Source organism: Pelecanus crispus, chromosome 11 (genome assembly GCF_030463565.1).
Source record: "Pelecanus crispus isolate bPelCri1 chromosome 11, bPelCri1.pri, whole genome shotgun sequence".
Classification (NCBI taxonomy): Eukaryota; Metazoa; Chordata; class Aves; order Pelecaniformes; family Pelecanidae; genus Pelecanus; species Pelecanus crispus.
Window position 1 is genome coordinate 36,710,566 of NC_134653.1, and position 26,145 is coordinate 36,736,710.

Sequence of the window (26,145 nt, forward strand, 5' to 3'; positions counted from 1 at the left end):
ACAGTGTCCTCAGGCCTGGATGAGGCAGAGGCCGCTGGTGAACAAGACGCACCTTCCAGCACACCCTCTGGGCCCTCATCCAAGGGGTGCCCCACAGTCTGGGACCACTGAGCTGAATCATCTCCTCGGGGGCCTTCCAGCATGCCAAACATGGGAACAACACCTGGGAGGGCACGGAGGAGCAGAATATTTCACAGCAGTGCTCCCACAGGATCCATAGGTGGGCTGCCAAAGACAGGGAGCCAGCAAAGAACAAGTTATTTGTGCCTTAGGTCTTGGGTGTTTTCTGCTCGGGGAAGACCCAGGGACAGCCTATAGCAGAATTCATTCCCGTGGGTCTCACCTACTGGAACAACGAGGAAAGGGATATGCTTCTGGAAATACTGCTGCTCGGCAGAGCGACAATTGCTATTGATTTTATATGCTGGGTGTTCGGGTCCTACAGTGATGGGCAGCAGTATAAAACCTAAAAAGACAGACGGAGAAGTGCTTCTGGTTCAACTCCCAGCATATATCTGGGGTTTAACCAAGGCAGATCAGATGAGAGGGCTTTTCCGTTTTCTTCTTTTAAAGCTTTCTGCAGACTTCCAGATCCTCATCTTGTATTTGAGTTGCCTACCTATGGCTCTAACTAGCACCCATTTCACCCTTTTTTCCATGGCTTGTGAAGCCGTTGTGGGCAGGGTACAGCAGCATTGCTGATAGCGTAACCCTGCGGCTCGTGTCAGAGCAAAGGATTGAAATCATGCTGCCAGCTCTGAAACGGGGATGTGCACAGAGGGGAAAGAGGGAACAACCGTGGCAATGCCCAGAGAGCTGCTATTTTTAAAGCTGGGGTTTTTTTCTTTAAATTTTCAGCCTAAAAAGATCTACAGCCCATACACTGGGATCAGTCATACCCAGTTCAACACCGCAGATGACAATGAGGTCACAAATAATTAGTGTCTGTCACCCATTTCAAATTTATTGCTCTCACTGCAGAGATTTCTGTGTAAGAAAGAAATTGCTGGGAGAACGGAGAGCAGAATGAACCGGTCTTAGTTTCTTAACCAGATTAATTACTCCGCAGGATGCATAATTTTCTAGGAAGAAAAGAGACCTTCTATTTTTCACCATAAACCCTGTCACAATGGTAAAATTACCGAAGAGATTTATGTGAGGAAATATGGCAAAAGCAAAATCAAGCTACATTTGAGATTATTTTAGTGTCTTTTTTTTATTATTTGCAACACAATTGCAGGCAGCTGTAAATCAGGTTCAGCCAAGGTTCTTAGACATAATTAACCTTTTGCCTATTCAAAATAAAAATAAGCAATTGAGAATAATCATACACCCACATTCACAATAGCCCAGGTCTGTTCTTAGCCTTTGCCTGTCCTGCCACTTCAGGCAAGGCTACCTCCCCTTCAGCAGGTGTGGTTCTGCTCCCACACCTCATCCCTCTTCCATCAAAAGCCTGCCCGGGTGGTACCAGGGGTGCTGGGCACAATCACAAGGCCAGCCCCATCACCAGCGCCAGCGGATTTGGTAAGCACTGACAAAACTGCTGCAGAATCTCTCAAATGCCCTTGCTGACCTGTCTCAGTCTTAGGCTGAGAAGGGCTCCAAAGCCAAACTTGTGTGCTTTAGCTACACTTAGACTATCCGCACTGTTGAATAACTACAGAAAAGTATTCTGGTTCCTAGCACCTTAAAAGGTGGGAATAAAACATTTCCTTCTAAAAATCTGGCACAGTCTCCCACCAGTTTTACCTGCAACCCCTGAAACACTTCTCTCTCTTTTAAACAAGAACCATAAAACTCATCAGCAAAACAGCTGTTTCCTTCCTTTTCCAATTCCAATTTCTCAGTTGAAAACATGCCTGCATACCTTGTAAGGTAATAAAAATCTTTAGATCCTAGTTCAACCAAGGGAAAAAAAAAAAAAAAAAAAGAATTCAGGGGTAATAGCAACTCTCCATAGATTGGCAAAGCTGACTTTTAGCATTTCCAGTTATATCTTTTGAAAGAAAAGAAAAAGCTTCATAGACTCTTCAATAGGTTCAGTAACATAGCTGAAACGAGACTCGGTTTACAACATTTTTTAAGCGAGTCCTATACAAAGCCACCCTTTTGGAAGCAGGTATTAGTTGCGTCTAATCAATCAGCCCTAGTGCTTCCATCTTGAATTACTGTATTGCGCTAATTTTGTAATCTTGTGGCAACCAGAAACTTCAGATGAAGGTTACAGCCTCACCAACTGGCATATCTGTAGGCATGGAGGAAAAAAATTGGTCTTCCTCCTTCAGAGGAGGATTTTAGAGTGAAGCAGAGGCACAAGAAAAGCAGCTGGTTGGAGGAGGAGGAAGAAAGAGCAACATGAGCAAGCTGTTCAACACTAAGCAAAAGGTCTCAGCTCGCCAGTTGTCTCGCTGTTTATAGCTCCATTTTAGCTATCTCTAAAAATAACTAAGAGGAACAGGTTTTCTAAAATAACACGTTTCCCTCAGAGAGAGGCTCAATCGCATGAACAGTGCCTTGCCTCTCACGCACACCCAGCACAGCCCAGGGACGCTCTGGTCGGCTGCTCAGTTCAGTACGTTGCCCGGACTGGGTGCTAAGGAGACATCCCGGGGAGGTGAAGCAAGTCCCTGTGGGGCACAGTTGCTACAGCCAAGAGAAAAGGTGCCGTGAGCTTTGTCTCAATTCCAAATTGAACTGATGAGTCCCACCAGGCGGATAGTTTGACCTAGAAGGGAAATACAGAGGCTACAAAATGGCAGCGGTAACTATTTTTACAAAACATTTTGAAATCTCTGGATAAAAAGCACCCAAGTTATTTACTACATGGTTTAGTGGGCATGGTGGTGTCGGGTTGATGGTTGCACTGATCATCTTAGAGATGCTTTCCAACCTTAATGATTCCTAGTTTTTACTTTCATTAAAAAATAATCCAGCCACCAAGCCAGGAAACATGAAATTGCTACTCTCCCCTTAATTGGTTTAGTGGTGGACTTGGTAGTGTTAGGTTAATGGTTGGACTGGATGATCTTAAAGGTCTTTTCCAACCTAAACGATTCTATGATTCTATTCTGCATTCCAAAAGATGCAGATCTGGGGCTTGAGATTCAGTATCAGAAAAAAGATCTCTTTTTCAGAAATAAACAAACCCCCTTCTACCTTGGGTACTTTAGGCACTGAGGCGCTCCAGGATAGTGTTTTTGTACTAGCTTGTGTTGCTTCATGTGTCCTTTCACTGGGCTACTGAATACAAAGCAGCCCCCAGAAAGTTACGGTACTTGGAGCTCTTTTGCAGCCGTCACTGAAATATCGCAGTGCCTCCCAAACACGGTGAGGTTGGACTCCCAATGCCCCTTGAGAATGGAAGGAGTCATCCTACGCCGCTTTGGGCAGAAACGATCTGCTGAACGGTTAAGGAGCTCCCCAGGATTGCGCAAGACACGGTGGTGGAGTCAGAAATCCAAACCAGTGACTACCTGAATTCTTGTCCTGTTGTGATTAATTTGGGAATTAAAAAGCAGCCTCCCTCAGTTTCTAACACAGGCCTACTCTGGCAAAAGCTGAAGCATCTTCTGTCCACTGATCCCCTGTGGTGTCAGCGGGAGCTAACGGGGTGGAGTAGCATCATCTGGTACCACACGTAGAATGGTATTTCTCTCTTCTCCATCCTATGATACCACCCTGACTCTGCCAAAATGCTGAGCAAGTTTCACAGCCTGTGCTTTCTTTTTCCTCCCTCTCCCATGCTGTATGCTTCATTTTTGCCAAAGGATTCCATGCAAAAATTTGCCAAACCCAGGTATCTGCCTCTGTCATTGACTCCTGTAAATACTGCACAAACTATGGTTAATGAAGAAATGGTCAGAGTTAAAGAGTGGCTCTCTGTGATTATTGCCTTGGAGAATATAAAAAAATTGTTTTGGCATAGATTTGCCGAATGCATTAGCAGCTCAGTACACCAAAATTAAATGTGGAAAAGTAAAAGCATTTTGCAGTTGCAAGCTCAAGGATCAACAAGATCCAGAAAAAAAATCTTATTTGAAACTATTTCACTATTTGACACTATTTCAGTCAACTTTGCAAACAGCAGTATGCAGCATGAGGAGTCAGTAGTGTCTGGTTCATGATTAAATCTAAATGTTAAACAGAGCCTGGCCCTTAATTTCTGCATCTCCCAACTCAGTTTCTCCTGCCACCACCCTGCAGTAAGCCTACATAATATATAAGATTTGCTACCCAGGGAACTGCTCCCTTTCCGAGCTAGAAGGAACGCTGTATGTGGATGAGATTTAGTTTTACATACAGAAACATTCACCCAGTCACACTCCGCAGGGACGCAGGCTCCAACTCTCTGCAAAGAGGAGAGCAACAAACAAAACCCCATCCACTTTAAGTGAGTCCAGCGCTTCCATTTATCTGAAATCCAAAATACAGTCCTATTTTTTATAGTTGTAATCGTTTGCTGCATCCTTGCTTGAAAGATTTATGCCCCCTAGTATCCAGTATCAGCCCCAAGTATCTCTGAAGATATACCAGGGAGAAGACAAACCATCCTGTAGCTGATGGTTTGAAAAGGAAAAAAAGTACAGTAACTTGTAAAGCTGAAGCACTTAATGTGCAACTTTTTGGCTCTAGGAAAGTAGGTGGTGCGGTGGCGTTTTACCTTGACCTCATCTCCAGACCCTTCTCTCTGTTGAAGTGGGAGGCTGAGATCGTGTTTCTCAGCCCTCACCCACGGATGACAGACAATCCTGTAAGACATTTATCTGGGAGAAGACTGCTGAGCAGCAGCGAAGGGATGAAGGGATTTCGCAGCACTGCCTGTAGGAGGGCTGTTCCTTTTCTGCCCACAGAAGCTAGTCAGGCAGAGAAAGTGCAGAATCAGGAGCCTTGGAAATGATGTAGATTAGGACAAAGTACCTGGCAAGAGGACTGATATCCAACCCCTTATGTGCTTTGCCCTAGGTTCCTTCTTTTTTAAAATGGGGACATTTCCTGGTTGCAGAGAGCACTCTGAGGTGCAGCCTATGAATATCTGTCAAGTGCTCAAAGTACATTAGAAGGAAAATGCCATAAAAATGCCCCGGGCTGTTATCAGCATCTGGGCTGGAAGCTGACCCTTATTCCATCCTACACACTCTGCCTCTACCATATTGATGTACTAATCCTTAAACCCTTTATAGTAAGCCCTACCAGGACAGGATTTGGCCAGAACAGGGGTTTTTTTCCCTTAGTGTTTTCATAACATGTAGTCTAGATTCAGGAGACTGTTGTAGCAGATGCTACATGAGCCCAGAAAGACAGTTTCTACCCCAAAGAGCTCGCTATCAATGTTGAAGAAACAGATGCAGAAAGATAATCGGGGAAGAAGACAACATGGATCAGTAAGAGAGGCAGAGGTTGCAGTGCAACAGTGGCCCGTGGATTTCATTCTTGTCATAACAGCAAGAAAACTTGTTGTTTCATCGCCCACTGGAGGATCTTCTTTTCTGCCCCATTGAACAGGTCCTACCCCAACGTGCCCACCATACACACACGGCTGCTTGGGGATGAAAAAGAGAGGATTTCTATGGGAAAATAAGGTAGGGACAGGATTTATAGCCTTCTCCAGAATAACACAATCAAGATGTTTCTCAAATGATTCCTTTTGTAGCAAAGCTTGTAATAAAAGCTCCCTACTCATTCAGGTTATTTTGAGAGGATGAAAGATGGCAGTTCTGATATATGTAAGAGAGGTTTCCTGCTGAGATGGCTCAGCACATCTCCTCCCGTGTCTGTAGAGGGAAGGCATCCACGCAGAGATCTCTGGTAAAGCTGCTCCATGCCAAATGCAAGATTCCTAGTGCATGACTTCCGACTCCAAGGAAGAGGAGAGGAATATCTGAGGAAATGGCAAAGAAAAAATGCCTAATGGAGGGCCAGGAGTAGAGACAAACGTAGTAGGAAAAAGTGTGTTAATCATCTCGGCACAACGTGGAGACTGACCAAGTCCGCCAATGCATACGGTTGGCCTGTTGGGGAAAAAAAAAAAGGAACATACATCCTTGCAGAGCCATTTTCTCTCCTTGACCTACTCTTCAAAGGTGTCTCATGCATGCCACCACTGCTGGCTTCATCAGCCCTTTTATAGGCCTAATGTTTTGTTCATTGGCTTAGCAAAACCAGTAGCATTGCGTAGGCTACTCCCTCTCTAGACACAAAATTCATTAGTGCTTTTTAATTGGAAGAAATACTGTGGGTTTATGTACAGATATCTAATATCAAAAGTAATTGCTTTTATAGAATACTCATTTGGAGCTGGTTTCCCCTTGAGATGAGAAAATGTATTCTAATTACAGCAGATAATTCAGGAGGAGATAAACAGATTGACGACTGGAAGGACCAAGAAAAAGGAGCTACACGGACCACTGGAGATGAAGATAAAACCCCATTTGTGAGGCAGAACACTGATCGCGAGCCTATAGATAGTAAGGAAGATGCCAGAGTTTTGTCAGAGCCTTGATATAAGCAAAATCAATTTCCTAAAGAGCAGGGATCCTTAAACAAGGGAGATCTGTGATATATTTTTAAAGTTAAATTTTGAGTAACAAAAAAAACAAGAGCCTACCCCGTACGCACAATTCTGAATTATATATGTGCGATTCTGATTTTGGTTTTTTTTTTAAATTTTAATGATCAAAAAGATCATTCACAGAGAAAGATCGGTTTGTTTTCTTTAAACAGATAACAGATGCCAAGATTCTTCTAGAAGTTTTAAAATCCCAGCTGACTCGTGGCGTGTGCTGGTTTCTCTTCAGGGCTTTGGAGGAAAGCCAGAAAACTCCTCCTCTGGCGATGGCATAAATCTGGAGTTGGGAGCTGAAACGTCGGTGTAACTGCCCAGCAGCCCGCTGATATTAAAAGGAGACAAAATCTGAACGTCATCAGTTTGGTATCTGGCCTCTGGCAGTAGCCAATACCTGAGGCTTCAGAGGAAGCAAAACACAAATCATGAAGCACTTGGCCAATTAAACCCTGCACAGTCCCTGGAAGCAGAGTTCCCTTCTGAACCCCATAGGCAGGTAACTAAAGCCCTGAAGCATAATATTAGATTACCCTCATTATCTTAACTCAGACAGGTAAAAATAGGGCTTAAAACTATCCAGTGCCCTTTAAAAACCCAGCCACTAATATTGGATTCAATGGCCTCCTGCAGCAATGAATTCTCTGGTACTGTCACGGTCAGAGTGTCACCGACTCACATAAAATGGATCATCTGTATCAATATATTATATTTTCTTTAATTTTTCCAGGGAAACAGAGGGCAGAACTCCTGGGGAAAGTGATCATTAAAATGATAACAGAGCCATTCTAGAGAAAGGGAAAGGGAGTTCTCCTTGAAAAGCTCCAAGGTGCAAGAGCTAAAACTTCAGGGCTGTTTAATTAGATTCAGGAACAAGCCATGCACAGCCAAGGTAAAGGGCTTTCATTTCATAAATGAGGAAAAGATCTTTTGAAAAACAAGGAGTTTGCTTACGGGAATCAGAGCCAGGGAAGGGAAGCGGCAGACGGTCGCAGGGAGTTCTGACCCAAGGTCTGACGGGACGGAGCCCACAGCCGGAACGATGCTGCCGGATGCGACGACATTTTCTTGCACCTATGGAGCTGACTGCATGTCCCTAACCATTAAAAATACCCCTTTGATTTCTGAGGCAATTCTGGATGAGAAATCCCTGACTAGCCTATTCTCAGACCAGCTCAACTACAGCAGCAAATCCCACAGGGTTAGGTTCCATGAGGAAGAAATTATCTTGAAATACAAGGAACGTAAAGAAAAGCATATCTATCTAACTTCAGGTCCTATGCAGGCCTGTACTACCCTAGACTCTATCGTGCTGATATTAAAGTCTAAACTACCCAAAGGCTGTGTCACATCTGACATCGCCAAGCCTGCCAAATTATTTCCTTTCGGCCCAGGTTTCAGCCAGGCACCCTTGGAGCTCTGCTCTATCTCGGAGGGATTGTGTCCCAGACTAAGCAAGACTCTTCTCTCCCTGCTCAAGGGCGTTTGGTGAGCTCTTGACAAGGGCCAGACAAGCCCATCTCCTGCAGCATCATTTCGCAATCATGCTCCACATTATTTGCAGACATTCATATGCCTCCCTGCTCATTTACCTAAACAGTCTGCTATTAAATTAAACTAACATAATCACACAGGCAGCTTTCCCAATAACAAAGTCGCATACAACACTTGCCATTTGTATGACTGAAAAGCTCCAGGTTGTTCAACCCGTTTTACACAGCAGAGGATGACAGCATTAAACCCAGCCATAGTAGCTGCTGGAGCTCAAAATCACGTCGTGTTTGAAAGCAGGATCTCGATTTTCCACAGCTGTGAAATTAGCCACTAAGTCCACGTCTGGCAACGCAACTACAATAAAGAGACAACATAACACCTACAGACCTGCTGGCTACGTTCACTGCTCTCCCTTCCGTGCTCCAAGAGTCGCTGTCCCGTGTCTTTGTTGGCACAAGAGAATCAAATGATCTGAACAGGTCCGCGGTTTTGTCAGAGCCGTGCTGGTTCTCTATCTGCTGCCTCTCAAGCTTATCATCAGGCATTTCTCCTTGGGAATAGATGGTAGAAGAGATCAGCTGCCACTGAGGACATGAGATTTTGAATACTTCCGTCAGATCTCTTCAAGGGCCCACACACGGAAATCAGTTAATTTGGGTATCGGTTTTGACAGGAGCCACAGAAAGCCTCGATTCCTCCATTTTTGTTTCAGTGTGATATTGCCTTACAGGCTCTTTAAAGGTGACATACTTTTATTTTGCATCATTACACAGCAATACTGATGGCTGGCTTCAAAACATACTCATCTTCCTGCCAGATTGCCTATTTTACATCTGTAGATATGCGTATTTTTCTTGAACTGTGTTTGTGTGCTTCTTTTTCAGGCACATCTTTGACACCTCTCAAGAAGTTTGGCTTGGAAATTTGGGTTGAGATAGAACGTGCATCTCTGCTTTTCCTCCTCTTTCCTCCCTTCACTTTATTTTCATATCTCATGTCAACGTACGCTACAGCTGTGCCTTGCTTGTCGATGCCAGGCTGCAGTGCCTCCTTCCATCAACCTCTTAATACGCACGTGATTTAATTTTCTACCAGCAGGACAAGTCAGTTCAAAACCAAATAACAGGACGCATTTGAAACCACAAAAATACAGCCTGGAATCCAGCATCTGAACCAAAATGCTTACAAATCAACAATTTATGGCAGTTTTGAAGCTACAGTGGTTGAAGAAAGTTACTATGCAGAGTCCTAATTGGTGAGATAAATTGGCAGCCAGGTTTATAGCAGGTCTGTTGGAGGATGCACCACAACTAAAGGTCTGATTCTCTCCTGCGTGCAGAGGAGGAGTAGAAGTCCACAGTACTGAGAATCATACTTGGTTTTGAAGTGCCTTGCTATTCCTTAAAGAAAGGTTGAGCCTGGATTTGGTTTTGGCTCTAGAGAGAAGAGAGTTCCCTCTTGAAATTCATAAAAGAAAGCCTATTTAGAAATGAAAGACACAATGTTGCGTGGATAGCTTATAACATACAATTAATCAGGGATTTATCAGGGAAAAATAAGAAGAATTAGGTACTATATTCTCCGGAGGAAATAAATCAAAGGATGAGATAGTTTTGCAAAAGAAAGGAGAAATGAGGATAAATAGCAATTGTCAGTAAATTTCCAAAAATGAAGATGTAATGTTAGGGAAAAAATATTGGCACAATGTTTTATTTAAAAGCAGTAATAAAAACATTGCTTGCTTTGATTTCTGCCCTTTCTGGTTTATTGTTGATATAAAGACAAATTGACTCAGACTTCCAAGAACGGGAAAGCTACGATCCACTGTTAGAGGCACTTTAAAAAAGAGCACTGCTATAATACCTGATTCATTATTAACAAGATTGGCTTCATCGCGTGTTGGTGTTTTTCCGAATTGACTGTGACCTACGGCTGGTTTAGGCCCTGACAAACTGACTGCAAGACAAAGTGGGCTTTGTTTGACAACGGAGGGCGCGTTTGGTAACACCACGCTGCTTTGATCCACCTACAGAGCGTGTTTAAAGCTATCACACGCCTACAGAATTCAGATCATATGCAAAGGCAATGGCCAAATTGTTGAAACTGTGGATGAGACTTCTCCAAATTACCTTCCTAATGCCACTGAATGCAATAGTGCTTATCTGGCAATGTGAAAAAAAATGCAGGTTTTCACTTTTTCTTCAAGCTTTCCTTTATGCAGAAATTCCATAAAAGAATGAACATTCCTGTCCCCTCATATGTCTCAGGTTTGTACTTATGACTACATTATGAGACGTTAAATTACACAGTAAAGAGAGAAATGAAGACAGTGATAGAAGGCGCCTCGATACAGGAGACAAGATCCTTCAGTGAAGAGCCAGGTATGAATCAGAATCTGAATTTCAGAAAACTGAGGTCTGAGCTTACAGCTTGGACTCATCGCTCCTCAAGGACACAAAGCAGAGGTGCCCTCCGGTCACGCTTCAACTTCAGGTCAGGCCCACGCTTTCCCATCAGCAGAAAAAGAGCTTTCCAGCACCAAACGGTCCCAGTGAAAGCCAACGCTGAGCCCTGTGGGCCACGCAGGGTATCTGATGAGATGAGCAGCAGGGCATGCTTCACGCTGCCTAGCAAAGAGCAGCACAGGATCATTTCTCTGCTCCTCGCGTAATTTAATTATTCTGACACTACTGAAAGGCAATGAGACAAGCTAGTGGGACCCACATCTGCCATTTTAGAGAACTGAAAATAAAGGAGGCTCTCCTGCAGTACTGGTGCAGTGTCAGGGAAATTTCATGCTGCTACAGTTATTAACTGAAGCAAGCAGGAAAGCAGAGAAAAAATGCCTGTGTTAACATATTGCCAATTAACAGGGCAAGCAGAGGAATTCAGTGGGAAGATCTGAGCCTGGCTCCTTTAAAAGTCAAGAACTTGATTTTCATGTTTTTGTTTAAAAGAGTAAAAATCCCATTTGTCACAAACATGATTTTTAGTCTGGTTTGCTAAGAAAAAACAGTTTGTGGGATCATGCTGTCTGCATTTGCCTATCGGTCTGCTTCCCTCTCTCATACCCTCACCTCTGCTCGTTAGATTCTGAGGACTGTGTCCAATTTCAGCCAAAGCTTGGCAGACAGCCAGAGGTCTCCAAAACTTACATTTCTGCAAGTGTCACAAAAGTCAACATCTGGGAAGAAAGCGGCATTAAAACGTTCCTACTGAGAGAAGAGGCTCAGTAAAAGATCAAATACGAGAGAACTACTGGAGCTATTAGAGACAACCCAAGAATTCACCTCTGGGATACCAACCCACAACAGAGTCGGCTTTCTTGCTTTTGCTGCTCAAGGAACTAAACACTTATTTTTAGGATTAACTGTGGTAATTACTGGATGTCTAGGCCTGTTGGATGCCTGGCTGTTATTTAGATCATTGATTAACAATATCACGGGGTAAGACGCTGCACAGACTAGTCTGGACTCGGATCTCCTCAGTTAAATAGAGGACACGGATAAGGGGAGGGAAAGGAAAAGAGCAGAGAGATGAGCTGACACTACAGCTAAAGAGCAAAAGAAAGCCACGCCTGGAAATGAAGCCCAGGTCTCCTAAGCCCAGGTCTTGTACTTCAGCAGCTGTAGATATTTTCTCAAAAGCCAGAACTGAAGCTGTTCCTTTAGCCCCCCCGGTTCCTGTTTCTGTGAGCTTACACACGCTTCTTGTCAGGTGTTAGTGGCAATGAGGAGAACCAGATTAAGTGATAAAACAGCATGGGTTTTGGTCACAGATTAGAGGATTCCTAATGAAATAATGAGGTATGTCTGTGACCCTATTTAAAACCACTTTCCCTGTAAAGATACCACGTTAAAGAAAATTTGTATGGAAAGGCCTGACTCACTAAATTAGTACTTGTCCCTTAGGAAGGGGGAGACACAGACTTAGAGGTGAGGCACCATGACAGCAGGACACGCCACTCCATGTAACTCTGCCCGTTTCCCCTGGCATTTATTAAGAAATGAATCCTTCTGATTGTTTGGAGTAGGGATGCTTTTCCCTCCCTACCTTTGAAAGGAATATAAAGCAAGGTATGATCCCAAATCCACACAGCCTCATCAGCGGAGTACCAAACAAAACCTTTTTGGGTTGTTTTTCGTCAGTACAGTATCTGTCAAAATACTTTTGAAAATACTCTTTGTTAAGTTAATGGTTGGACTGGATGATCTTAAAGGTCTTTTCCAACCTAAACGATTCTATGATTCAACCTCTAGTTTCACAACCACATGTTGAGACACTTGTATCTAGCATAGAGAAACCATAGGCATGCAAGATCACCCATCAAACAGATTAGAGGCATCTTCTTCCAGTTCAGGGACAAAACCGAAAGATCATACACTGACTTCTTTTTCTAAACTAAATTTCTATCCAGAAATACCCAGTTTTGTTTTCTGACAGTACAGCGTGCAGAGGATATCTCAGCCTACCATCATGCAGAGCATCGCAGAGTCATGTCTAATTGGTGTTGATCCTGCATTAGCTGCCCCGTCCTTTGGGCCCGACTCTGATCTTGCTGCCACAGTGCCATAAGTAGGCTATGTAAGAGACAGCTTTCATCACTTGAAATTCTGGTCCAGAGTATATACAATGTACGCTAACATGAATTGTCAAACCGCGTTACGGGCTTTACCAGCATAACCTGTTGTACATTGTGCTGCAGTGGGGAACTCCACCTCCCCTTTGGGCTAGAGCAGTCCTAGCACGACTCCTGCACAGACCCCGATTCCAGTTCCCTAATCCCATCCTTACTTCATCGACTACAAGCAACTTTAATAAGAAGAATTTTACAAAGTATTTCACTGGTCTCATTCTTCCGCAGCCTCCACCGTGTCTCTAAGACAGCAATATTTGTGTTCCAGCTTCTTGTCAGTATGATTAAAGGCTGAGAGATGCCTAAAAACCAAGTTCTGTAACATATGCAAAAATGTCCTCTGCAATGATCAACGCCTTCTCTGAGGGCTGCATCCCTCAGCCTGGGTCCATTGGCATGCTGGCTGCACCACCCCAGCTTCAAAGTTAGGCCATGCCTTTGTTCTCTCATGAATATTTCTCTGCCATTTCCCAATATCTTCTGTTCACTGCTCTCACTGTGCAAAGAAGACTTAAAAATCTCACTTCGTGAACTTTTTAACGTGCGACAGAAAGAGGGAGACAAAGAATCCAGTTATTGGGCATATCAGGTTCAGAATGAATCACAGAAGAGATTCTTAGTTCCCTGACCTCATCTAAGAGGGCTTTCTGCAGCCTGGCTTAGGGTTTTGTGGGCCTGAAATGGGAACATGGCTGTGAATATGGGAACCGTACCAAGCTGACTCTTTCAGAACACGGAAGGGTTTGCATAATAACCCCACTGGATACTAGCACTGTAAAAGCCGCTTCCGTTCCAGAATTAATTTTCTGTTGAATGAAAATGCATTGAGCCAGATGGATCTATTTCAGGAGGAGGATCAGGCTGGCACAAGTCTAAAATCAAAGATTATAGGTTTTGCGTATTCAAAGCTGGAGTAGCTGAGAGCAAAGTGTTCAGTGCAGGTGCTGACATGTTCAGGTCTACACCTAAAGGAGTATCCCAGGATGGATATATTGAGTGAGTTTGCCAAATATTAAATTGAAGAAAGATGGGAAATTTCTAATTAATACCTGCAAATCTTTTCACTGCTCCCTACAATGCTAGCAGTGAATAAACAAAAGACATTCTTCAAACGTTGAGAGAGCTGCAACCTCTAGCAGGTGCAAAAGATCATTAAAAAGTGGGAGGAAAGACTGGTCACCAGGAAGAAATACACAAGCAGGCTCCAGCAGAGCATTTGGCTGCCCACGTCCCTGCGATGGTGCTGGAATTCAGAAGCCTAAATCTGCAGACCTGGATTCTGGGGATTCTCCATGTGACCCAGAAATTGTGTAACAGAACTACCAAAAAAATGTGGTTTCCAAACCCAAGGTTAACACAGGCTAACACCTAAACCACTCAACCACCCGTTTTTCCAAGCCAAACCCACTCACTGCTTGTGTAAGTTGTAAGCATCAACTATTTCAGCAGTTAGGCAGCTTTGTATTAGGTTGTTTAGTAACTTGAACATGATCAGCTCACTCTTACCTCATACTTACTCCACTCCCATCTGTTACATGGAGCCACCTGCAATCTATCATCATCTTTTAGGATTAACAGCTCTGTGCAGCAAAAATCTGTTTTTCCCATTAGAGGTGTGAACGGTACCCAGAGTCCCTGCCCAGCACCTTCAGTACAGCGCTTGTAACGCAAGCAAGCCTCATCGGCCAGCTGACACCAGCACAACGGCTATCAGCATCTTTCACCAGCAGGCTTGTGCTTGTGGTAGTCACCAACGGGGTTGAGTTTTGCAGATGCAAAATTGCGCAGCTATCAGTAGCCTCATTTTACTCATGGCTGGATGACTAGAAATCTGCCTTGCAAGGAATCTACAAAGCGACTGCAAATTTTAATCCCGAGGAAGACTAACCTTTGGGTTATACAATGCTATTTCAATTGGGGATATTTTTAGTCTTATCACTGCCTCCAGTTCAGTATGCACAGGAAAGAATACTACCAATCTTTTCTACAATACAAGGCTTGCTTGAAAATGAGTTAATATAACAAAAAATACATTTTTATTTACAAAAGCTTCACATCCTAGAGGCATATGAATGCTGTAGAAAAAATAAATTCAATTTCTAAAAGGGCAGTAAGGCCCCATTGCCAAATAAAATACAAAACCCGCATAAAGAATCCAAATGAAAAACAACCAATTAACCTCGTCACCCCACCAAAAATGCCACCAAGACAAAATGAGAAGTAAACTTCTCCAGTATTGCAGGAGAGGGCTTTCCACCTGTCATGGTGGCTGCCTTCCAAGAAAAACGAGCTCCTGTGCAACAAAGCCCCTTTTGCTTTGGGAATGGTACAGCAATACCTTGGCTAGGATGCTACTCTGGGCTGTGGGAAACAGGAATTGGAGACTGTGTGTGACCTTGCACAAGTTCCAGGTTTTGATGCATTCCAAAGTGCTCTAATGCATGGAGGTTAACTCCTAGATGCTAGGGTCCAAGCTTAGTGCTTGCAGTAAGGAAACATGAAATTAATTATGACTCTCCCCTTAACTGGTTTAGTGGTGGACTTGGTAGTCTTAGGTTAATGGTTGGACTGGATGATCTTAAAGGTCTTTTCCAACCTGAACAATTCTATGATTCTACAATTCTAAGGACCTGCTATCCCTCCAGGGAGAGACCAAACCTTTGGCTGAGGCTCGGGATGGGACTAGTCAAGAGAGGATGCTGAAAAGGTGGGAATGAAAAGTCCCATCCTTGCTTTGAAGTCTGAAAACATTTGCCCCCACAAGACCCACAGCTCTAAAGAATGCAGCAGAGGTCTTATTCTTCACCTAAAGGAAAGGGAAAGCTATATGATCCTGCTTTTGTTTTTTTAAACAACGTACTAGTGGTCAAAGCATTCAGCTAGGATGCAGGTAACCCATACACATTTAATTGCATACACACACTAAAAACACGTATTCAATCAAATCTCGAGGAAAAGCCTAGTTTTGGATCCCAGTTGGACTCTGTGAGTTAGGCACCTATTTGCCCAGCGCTGTCAAACTGAGACAAAAATTATCATGGGCAGAGGCAGATCTCAAAGGTCAAAAGTGAAGGGCTTCTACCACGCAGGGACTGGCTGAGGGATGGGGGAACTATGGCCGCGGGGGCACGGGCAGTAGCTGAGGCGTGGGGGCTGTGTCCAGCAGCACACGTAATGGACAGGGTGTGGGAAGAGGTTGGTAGATAGTACTGCACAGTGCTGTGGAAACAGATAAATCAATCTGAACAAAGCTTGCTCAGATACCAGGAGCAAGACAGCCACGATAAGGCTGCTAACCTGACCTCCTGGTCTGTGTACTTCTTTGTGCAAAATGCAAACTGGAGCCAAACAGCACAAACACAAAAGCAATCAAAGACTCCAGTAGTAGGGGTCAGAGGTAGAAACACAAAGCTCACCAGGGTCTACACTAGAAAGGGGAATCACTCCAAAACCTTCAAGGAGGAAGGATCCTGTTCTCAACCATACTACAGTAGTACAGGGACACAGCATGAATTTATCCCTTATACTACATATACCTCATCATAACTAGCCAATACACTGTTCCTCCTGTGGCAGAAGTACCTTCATTTGGCCAAATTTACTGCTGGAGTTCCTATGCTGATAACTACTGGCTGTGCTGATGCTTCTGGATCGATAACACGGATTAATTTAGGCTTCAACAGAACTAAGTGCATGGGTGAGCTGAGGAGAATTTGGATCATTGCTGCAGGCATAAAAAGCTATTTGAGCAAGTTACCCCATCCAACCAGCGATATCTGTCACTGTCCACACAATACGCTGCTGACAGCAGAACAGGGGTTGGCAGGATCTGCGGTTTGCTTAGAAAGCGGTGTCGGATTTGTACCTGCCTTAGATTCCTGCCTAAACACGACTGCTGACGGTATCACAGACATGGTTGGTAACAGTTCTCCCCAGGAACAAAACCGAGTAACACACTGGTAATCCCGCAGAGACCAGCTCTGTGCTTCCCGAGCCTATGAAGTCTCTGACAGAGGGAACCCCTGACAGGTATCTCTGCACAGTCTCACACAAGCCTACGTTAACCTCTGTAGGCAGTACTTGTGTTTCACAGTGTCTGAATACGTAAAGAACTTCACAGAAGAGAGAGACCTGGCAGGATCCATTTTCTTCCCTGATCAGTTTATCAGACGTTAAAGCCTAGTTGGCAGACCTTTTACACTGCGTGTAGCAAGCGGTGGTTCAAATGCAACTCGAGCAAACCTGGTTTGAGTCGCGCCTTATAAAGCCTGTGAGCCCCTTACACCAGTGAGCGCTTATTCTCATGAGTGCTCCAGTAAAGGCAACTGGATCGCCTGTATGAGTAGCTCTGAAATGTAAGTAGAAGGTAGATAATTGAGTTCCACAGCTGCCTTTTGCCTACCCAGGCTCAGATTTTCTCCTCTCCCTCCTGCCGCAGCTAATTGCCTGAAGAGGGGAAAGCAGTGGTTTGTACGGCCAAGGACTTGTTCTCCTGGAGTGGAGTCCAGTGGCACATGGATAGCAAAGGTCTTTACATCAGCAGCCTCTTTCCACAGACGTGCCTTGGCCTTGCCGAGAGGAAGGAGGCATCAGGGGTCTGTTGGGGGACAGCGTGGCTTTTGCCAGTGCTACACTATTCTACAGTGGCTATTCACCCCCAAGGGAGATGTTGGCGTTACAGCAGCCTCTCAGGCATTTGTTCTAACATTTAACCCAGGAGATTAAAATCAAAGCAAATCCACTAAAGAACCCAAAGGCCCAACATGTTCCTTCATATTTTAGGCATGTTTTATCCACTGAGTTTGGGTTATTTAGATGTGATTTCCAAATGATGCTGTGAAATAGGTAACCCTCTGACACCAAATACCTCTGCCTGACAGAACCATTTTTAAGTAGCAGTGCTTGGAGAAGCTCTCCCAGGATGACATGCAAATTACAGCTCAAGTATTAAAAGTATAAATCAGACTGTGGCAGCAGGGCTTCTACAGAATGGCTCCATAGGAGGTGGTGCAAGGCTTAAAATATTCAGAAATCTGTATTTTCACCTTTTCTAAAAATGTTTTGCCCATTTACTTAGACAACTCTTCAGTCCCTGAGAAAATGAGGCGTCCACAGTGCTCATAATGACAAAGCAGAATCAGTCTATTGTCTCCTCAGCTATCTACTCCGCAGCTGCCCTCGGACTCTCCTCCAAAGCCAGTAATTAAGGACATACTTGGGAAAAAAAACCACACACACACAAAAATTAGGCCTTTTGCCATGTGTCAGAGACAGAACTGGCCCTTTTCTACTGCATTGTTTCACTAAGGACTCCCCTCACTGAGGATACAAAACAATTCATGGTCCCAGGCTCATCCTTGGCTTGAGAGCAGATCCCTCAGAACAAGTCATCCAAAAAAAAATACAGGGAGAGGCAGGTAGCCACATCGGCTTCGCAAGACAGCTTTGCAAGTCTGGGCAGAATGTACACAGAGTAGCTTAGCCTGATGGCAAACAGCAAGCGGTTTACTTTACTCTGAGGACACCCATTTCTTCCTCTTACTACGAGACCAACAAACAGGGCTATAGTCATTGAAGTGAGCCCTCTCAACACGCATTTCAGAAAGATGACATGAGAGGCATAAACAAACAAACATACACAATTTTTCAGAAATGAAATGGCCTGAGAAATGCAGTAAGAGAGGTAGGAAACTGGTGTGAGAGCTCCTCTGGATGTTCCACCAGCTTTCCCACAGAAAGTGCTGCTGCACTGTCTTTTCCATGCATAGCAATGAGCCCGATTTAGCTAAACCAGGTGGAATAAAAAGCTAGTGCAAAGAACCACAGAAGCACAAGCCCACTTCCCTCACCGTGGGTGGACAATGTCCAACGTAAGAAAGCAGAACTCAGCTCCAAAATACCACTTCCCTGGACATCTACAGACTTGCACATACACACACAGCTCACTCCATTTAGATCTACACCAGACCACAGGCGTGACCTCACTTCAGCAAGCCAGCCAGTGAAGCTCAATTTGAAGAAAGGACCATTTTGCCACAAACAGTAATCCCATCCTCAATTCTCTCCGTTTTAGAGGACCTCTTGTTGATGCAAATGAAGGCCCTTCCCTACTGCTTCAGAGTTCCAAAAACCAAGGCCAGAGAAGTCATACAGATTATCCATGCCACACTCTTGTATGCCACGAGTGCGGATACTATGGGCAACGAAAGAAGACAGAGCAGCAATTAGAGAACAACACTGAATTAAGACAACACTGAAAAGGTGAAGCCTACCAAGCTCTGAAGCTATCTTCACCGGGTGAAATTCCATACTCTTCAGCGTACTGGAGAGTTTGCAAATAAGAACTTGAAAGCCTAGCAGATTAGACTGAGAAATAAATTACAGAACCAAGATTGTCACCTTCATCCCCAGCAGTACTACCACGCATTTAAACTCAAAGTAACGCCAGCTAAATGAGAGGACCTGAGACCAAGTTGTACCATGCTGCTCCCTGATTACTCCCTTCTGTTCCATCAGTCAAGCAAATCTCGGCTCAGGAGATAGCCTTGCTGCAGGTATTTTTATGCTCTTTTGATGTCCTACAGGACTTGCTGAGTAACCAGCAAGTGTCATTTGCACTGTAGCTTGTCTCCAAAACTGGCTGGGAAAGCTGGATATTCAAGAACACCTGAAAAGGATAAAAACTAGAGGGCAGCAAGATAATTTTTAATCTGTTTGCATCTGCCGTGCTGTCCTTGAAATGGATTTTGCCCCCACGTATGAGGCTTTCAGATATTCACAGCCACTTCCCTGGCACCATAGCTGTGGGTTTTAGGAAAAGCAGACACAAGTCTTATAGGCATCCAATTAACACTTGGCTGCTGTAGCTCTGTGCTCTCAGGAGAAGATGACTTTGGGTCAGAGGGAGGATCTCTGTCTGGTTTTCATTCTCAGAAGCTAAAGTTCTCTTATTTCAGAGGACAGTTGTGATCAATAGGACTACAACAAGGTTGGAAGCTGCTCTGCTGTCATTGGCTTGCTTCCTTCCTGTTATCCAGAACATCACAGGCTCTTTTTTCTTTTCTTTTTTCCCCCCTTTCAGTTTGTTAGTTTAAAATAAGCGATGGAAATTACTACCAAGTGAAACCCCATAAATAATAACAATACTAAAAAAGTATGCCAAGTACACTGAGAAAGAGAGACTGAGTACCCATTAGTAAGGTTAGAGAGGGGCATTAATAAAAGGAAGATTTGTTAAACATGACTCATTTCTTTTCCTTCCTTTCATAAATCTGATTATTTCCTTGGAGAACAGCCATGCACTCAGTGGCTGGAACTGCATTCTTAAATGATGCTCTTGGTTTAACTACTACCTGCCTTTACTTACTTAAAAAACTCAAACAAAAAAAACCTGCTAAACTCAAAAAACAACCCGACTCCCGCTATCAAGGGTATTAAGTTAAAGCCGGGTTTTCTAATCCTCTAAACCCATATGGTGGTTATAGATGTGCAACAGCCATGCTGCAGCTCTTCACTAGAAAGATGACAGACCCATATTTGCTTTTCCAACTCCAGCCACATCTACAAAGGAAAGGAACGGAACTGGAATACCTGCTAAAATGCAACAAAAGCAACATCAGTCAAAGATTTTCTTTCCACCTCTGTAAACACTGGTTTTAATCCTATATAGCACAAATGATTCAAGTTCTACACAAATAAATGAGTCAATGATAAAATTATCGCATGACTTTTCTGTCAAAATAAGCTTTCTTCCCAGCTACAAATGCAAAAAGCAGAAGCATTACATAAAAAAAAAAAAAATGGTTACCAGTATACGGAACACGGAGTACAGGGAGAGACTTTAAAATCACTGATGTGCTGCTGGAATGGAGATATATTTTTTGTATTTGCCAATATTTTGAAGAGTTGAATGCTATTTTGCCCATTTTACAAAAGAGATTTACCCTCTTTTTTCTACCAAACCTTTAGACCTTTTCTTCCTAAAGTACCTAAATAGAGTAATATCATTTTGAATATTATGTCATATTTTTATGGGGGTTATCCAAATATCGACTCGTGATGTTTTCTTCCCTTATTTTAGGGAATAAAATCTTGGCCTTCCTGAAATCACTGATTATGAGCTTCCTCAGCTACATAAATCAAGACTGACTTAGTCAAAGCCAATGTGAAGTGGAAATCAGCCTTTCAGACTTGACCGTCACTTTGCAATACTGAAGGTCAGGCCTGTAAAAATGTTCACCTACCTCAGCTTGAGCAACTGATGCAGGACAATCGAAAATACTTATTATATGCTGCGTGCAAAACAGATAAACTGCAGCCTAACTTAAAAATAAAAGTAGTTGGTGCTTTCCACTCCTGCCTTCACTAGGCTCAGCCTTGCATTTCTTAAACAAATCCTCGAAACGAGACCGCATGAAGACGCCAGTACGAGGAAAGCACATGGCTGAGAGCAGTCCCCACAAACAAGCTGGTACTTCTGGAGATAATTATGTGCTAATTTTGCCAGATACATGTTAGCAGCAGACCATAAGCAAACTAAATTGAAATAGTTATGAGAATCCGCCTGTGGGTATGAGAAGGAGCGGTTTCGTTAATGTAAGGCTGGCAGTCACGCCTAATCTCCCCCCTCGCACACGTGGATTTACCTCTCTTCTCTGCAAAGGAATTACGCTTCAGCTGAAAGTTGCCAGCTGCAAAAGCTTCTTTTTGACAAATCTGATGTGGACATCCGCCTGATTCATTTGCAGCCTGTTCCCAACCCTTACTTTTGCTATGGAAATTTGGAACCGTTTTCAACCAGCCCCAAGCCTATGAAGAATCAACTGTCCTTTTAAAAATACTACTGTACCTTTTAAGTATGCAGATTGCCAGGCTGAATTTTAAATGCAATCACTTTGCTTCCAGTACACTCTAAAAATCGGGAGTCACAGCCTGCATGAATCAGTCCTCTGCACCTAGGACCTGCTATTTCCATCATTTTAAGCCTGTGTGCTACAATTACGTGAATTGTCCACTTTTTTCCCCCAGCCTCCTCCATGAGATGCATATGCAATATAAAACCCATTTGTCATACTGGAAATTGCTATTGTATTTAATCTTCCCAAAGAGAGCAAAATCAAATTATGATGTGTAAAGAATGATAATCTGCCAAGTTCAAGGGAATACTCCAAACTTATCCCTCCACGTCTGCAACAGAATAGGTCAAAGAGGTCCAACGTAGAAGACATGGGTAGGAAGGCATGATGTGGGCATACATAATGAGAAGATGAAAACTCTCTTAATCTTCACAGATTGAATGAAATCTAATTACATGCTGTATTGATTGTTGTGTATTACTGGGAAGAGACGGCGAAAAGGGGAAAAGGCAATTACAGTGAAATCGTAGTCTGACCCTTCAATTGCTTTTGGCATCAAAGGTTATGCTGTAGTCGGGGCATCAAAAATTCTTTATCCTCTGTGGTAAATCATTAGCAACAGACTTGGACGCAAAACTGATTAGGGGAAAAATTCAGTCAAGTAAATCTTTTTTATTTTTTCCCCTTTACAAAAACAGAGACAGAGGAGGAACGTACCACAGTGTTATCATTAAGCCGTCTCATGAATTGCTACTAAGTCTATCTGGCATTAGTTCTGTGCTGACTGACAAGAAATCATCTTCATCAATAGAAATACCATAGTAAAAATGAAAACATATGTAGCTTGATGAACTAGATCTAGAATAACTCAGTTTTTCAAAATAAATGTTATACCCAGAGTCAAATATTAAGAGGTGATATAAAGTTTCACCAAGGAAATTCCACTGACACGTTTCATTGCTTTCCTTTGCCTTTGCACGCTCCGTCCATTTACTTCCACCAAAACCAGCAGTAACTGAGCGTGAAGAAAGCTTTCAAAAATACTATTTTTCAAAGTTGATAGAAAACCAAAGCACGAGCCGACTGAAAACTACTGGCTGGGTGTATGTCTGCAGGACTCTGCAGGGAATCATAGCAATTCTCATTCATTCTATTCTAAAAATTCTTGTTCTGCCAAAGATAACTGCAAGGACCAGCTTTCTGCTGACTTCCACGCCTGGTCCTCTGCACTGCACACACACCTCCACAGGCACCGTACGCACAGTTTTTATTCAGACTGAAAAGTTAATGAGTTCTCTAGTGATCAGTTTTAGGCTGCCTCTTGACACATTTGTAACGTTAGTTTGTTTTTCCTTGCAGAAGGTCCACTTTCAAATAACGTTTCTTGGATTGGATAAAAACAAGCGTGACGGAAACAAAACTCTGCATGGCTGCAGCTGCAGGGCTGGTCTCTCACAGAAGTGTCTTTCTATTACACTGGATCTTCAACAGAGTCCCTAGAAAATCCAGGTAAGGTCTTACCAGTTTAGGATGAGTCCGAATAGAAAAACGGAATAAAAGAACACTGAGACTTTATTAGCAAAAATATAATATACTTAATAGGCAGCTCTGAATTTGCTGATCTCAAAACAGAAAGAACCAAGAGTAGAAAATTGAAATACTGATCCAGACAGACCTACCGTAACGATAACATTGAACTGGACTCAAGCTCCTGGTGCTTGCAGGAGTCTGGGTATGCAAGGGATTTGTATTCCTTATGAATAAAATCCACCTACCCACGTCTGTCTCTCCCTATAAAAGTGACTTTGACCCACCTCATTAAAAAGTAACATCCAAGAAGGCTTCAGCTGGCTCCCTAACCTTGTGAGGAAGCAGTATACAGGATAACGTCGGCGAAACCTTGCTCCACACCAGGAGGAAGCCGCCCCGCTCCAGAGCGGACGGAGCGCTTGTGTAACACCAATCTTGCCACAAGACAGGGCAGAGCACTGTCAGACAGGCTCCCCCGACTCTCAGTGCTGCCAGGGCAGCTTTATGCCCGTTAATGGCGTAAGTAATGAGTCATATTAAAGACGGAACGCCAGCGAGCTAAACCCAGACATCAATGCTTGATCCTAATTTCACTTACAGTGATGCAACTGTAATGATTTCAGTGGAGCACCTCCTAATCTTCTAGGACTTTTCGGTTTTGTTGCCACAGGATGGGGAAAAAAACCAACCAACCAAAAAAACCCACAAAAAAAGAAGAAAGTGGTAAAGTATCTTTTCACAACAATGATGAAATAATTAATCTGTGTTCATGTGCCACTGTGTAATAAAACAACCCGACCGTGTCAGAGAGAAACTGAAGGGAAATGAATAGGAAATTTGAACAGCTCAGCTTGAAAAACTTTCTGTATTTTCCTGCGTTAAGAACTTTCAAGAAGAAGAAACTGCCTATAGCGTTTGTTGTGACCTAAAGAAGCAACGTAACATTTCAATTCAAGTAATTTCACTGTGGATTTCCATATCCAACAAACCAAATGAAAGGAGAAGAAGAAAAAAGTCCCCAAAACAGAGGCATACTTTACAGAGAACTTCCTGCGTGCTGTGAAGCCACAGTCATTATGTGCAACGGTGCCAGTCCAATGCATTAAGGACTCCTGCTGATTCCCCAGGGGATGCTACGCTGAGCTGAACCCAGAGCAGGTAAAACCCTACCCAAAGTCTCACCTATGAACAACACCAAGAACAAATCAATCTGGGCCAAAAAAACCCCGTTCTGTTGAGCTACAGTGGATATCGCCTAGGGACTAATCGCATTTAGTTTGGGAACTCTATGGCTTTGTTGAGTTTGGGAGGAGGATTTCCCTCTTAAATCCCACATTCTTCAAAACTGCTCCAAAACACGGTTAGGAAACACAGCTGTTGACTCTTTCCCTCTAATTCACGACTGTGTATTTTTGTGACGAGCACCCACACTCTCCATTCCCCTCCTCTCTTCCCTGGTTTTTACAGACGAGTGCATAAGGGGATGCCTGTTCTGTAACGCTGGCTGGCACAGACCGCATATTACCGTAACAGTCTCACCTACTTCGATTTATACAGTCATTCAGAAATTGGTAATAGGAAATATACTTTTACCTAACCCTCCTATTTGTCTGCATTTTGAGACTACGGTAGCCTTTGTTAAATCAGCGTTACGAGTAAGATTTTCACAAGCAGCCTAGAAGCACATTCAGTATATTTAAACATATTTACACTGGAAGTTTTATTTGGTGCTAGGTGCTGAATGTTACATTTGTATTATAATTTCATGTAAAAGTTCACTCCTCCAGCCTCTTCTTGTCCACAGCACCGACGTATTTAATCACATACTTATTTCTTATTTCCACATTTAGAACTTTACTAATCTATGCAAATACAAATGCACTTGTTTTGAAGAATTTGTTTCTATATGAAACATTAGTTGTTCTATAACAACTTTTAGGGCTTAGCCTGTTCTAACCACCACGGAAGGGTTCTTTGCTTGCCTACCAAGATTTTTCAAGGCTGATGAATTAGAATGGAATGTCATAAAAAGAAGTGATGGATGCTCCCCCACCTCACCAAAGATAACATCAAATTTAAATGGCAAAGTCATTAAGGAACCATATGGGTGCTATGTTTAAAAAGACCATTAAAAGTACACAGCGTAAGAATTCAGCAGAATGTTTTTAAACTAGTTCTGAGACCGAGCATGACTTCCAGCAGGAGCTAACCGTGCGTTTGCTGTACAGACACCAACGCGTGCAGAGTTAATATATCCAGGCAGAATACAAAACCTGGTAGGGTTTGTAGGGACTTCCCCCAGTCCTTAAAGCCATGAGCTCTGCAGCCTCCTTAACTTTGTACCTACTGAGGAAGTCCTGATTTTGGACCGGGAGGTTTTTTTGGGGGGGGAGGGGGTGCATGACAAACCCCTCCAGCAAAACCCCGCGGCCGCCTCTTTCAGCACTCCAGCAGCGGGGTCGGCGCGGGTGCTTCCCCGGGGCTTCCCTCCCCGGCAGGCGAGAGCTTTGGGTGCTCTCCCCCAATCTGCAAGCACCCTCCCAGGACACAGGGAAGCATCCCCTTCCCGGCCCTCCGTACCATTGAGCTGGTTGTAGACCACCTCTTCCAGGTGGTCCAGGCGCTGGAGGATGGATTCCCTGTCAGCCAAGCTGCCCGCCTTGGCACCGCGGCTCCTGACCCGGCGATCCGCGCTCCGGACGATCTGCACCAGCTCCTGGGAGCGGTCCTGGATCCTGCAGTAGACGGAGAAGAGGATGATACCCACGAAGACCAAGATGTTCACCGTCAACAAAGTTTTGATTTTCCGTGCCACCGCCATGGGAGCCGCCGGCGCGGTGGTGGGGGGGGCACATCCAGGCGCGGCGGCCGGCGGCCCTGACGGCCGCCCGGCGCGAAGGGGTGCGGAAGGGGTGCAGAAGGGGCGCAGAAGGGGTGCGGAAGGGGTGCGGAGCGGAGCTGTCCTTCAGCACCGCCGCTCCGCTCCCCACCCGCCTCCCGCCTTCGCCCCACGGGGGCTGCGCCACGGAAGACTGGGCGGCATGGAGTGGGGGGCCGCGCTGGGAGCG

General features: G+C 44.0%; 1 protein-coding gene across 1 annotated transcript in view; it reads right to left on the minus strand.

The window, feature by feature from the left end:
- The window catches only part of GALNT9 (polypeptide N-acetylgalactosaminyltransferase 9), a 157,912-nt gene extending 132,014 nt beyond the window's left edge, over positions 1-25,898 (minus strand). The window contains exon 1 of the mRNA XM_075718751.1: positions 25,658-25,898. Coding sequence (XP_075574866.1) covers positions 25,658-25,898 — 241 coding nt within the window. The remainder of the gene's footprint in view (positions 1-25,657) is intronic.
- Positions 25,899-26,145: the final 247 nt, after the last annotated feature.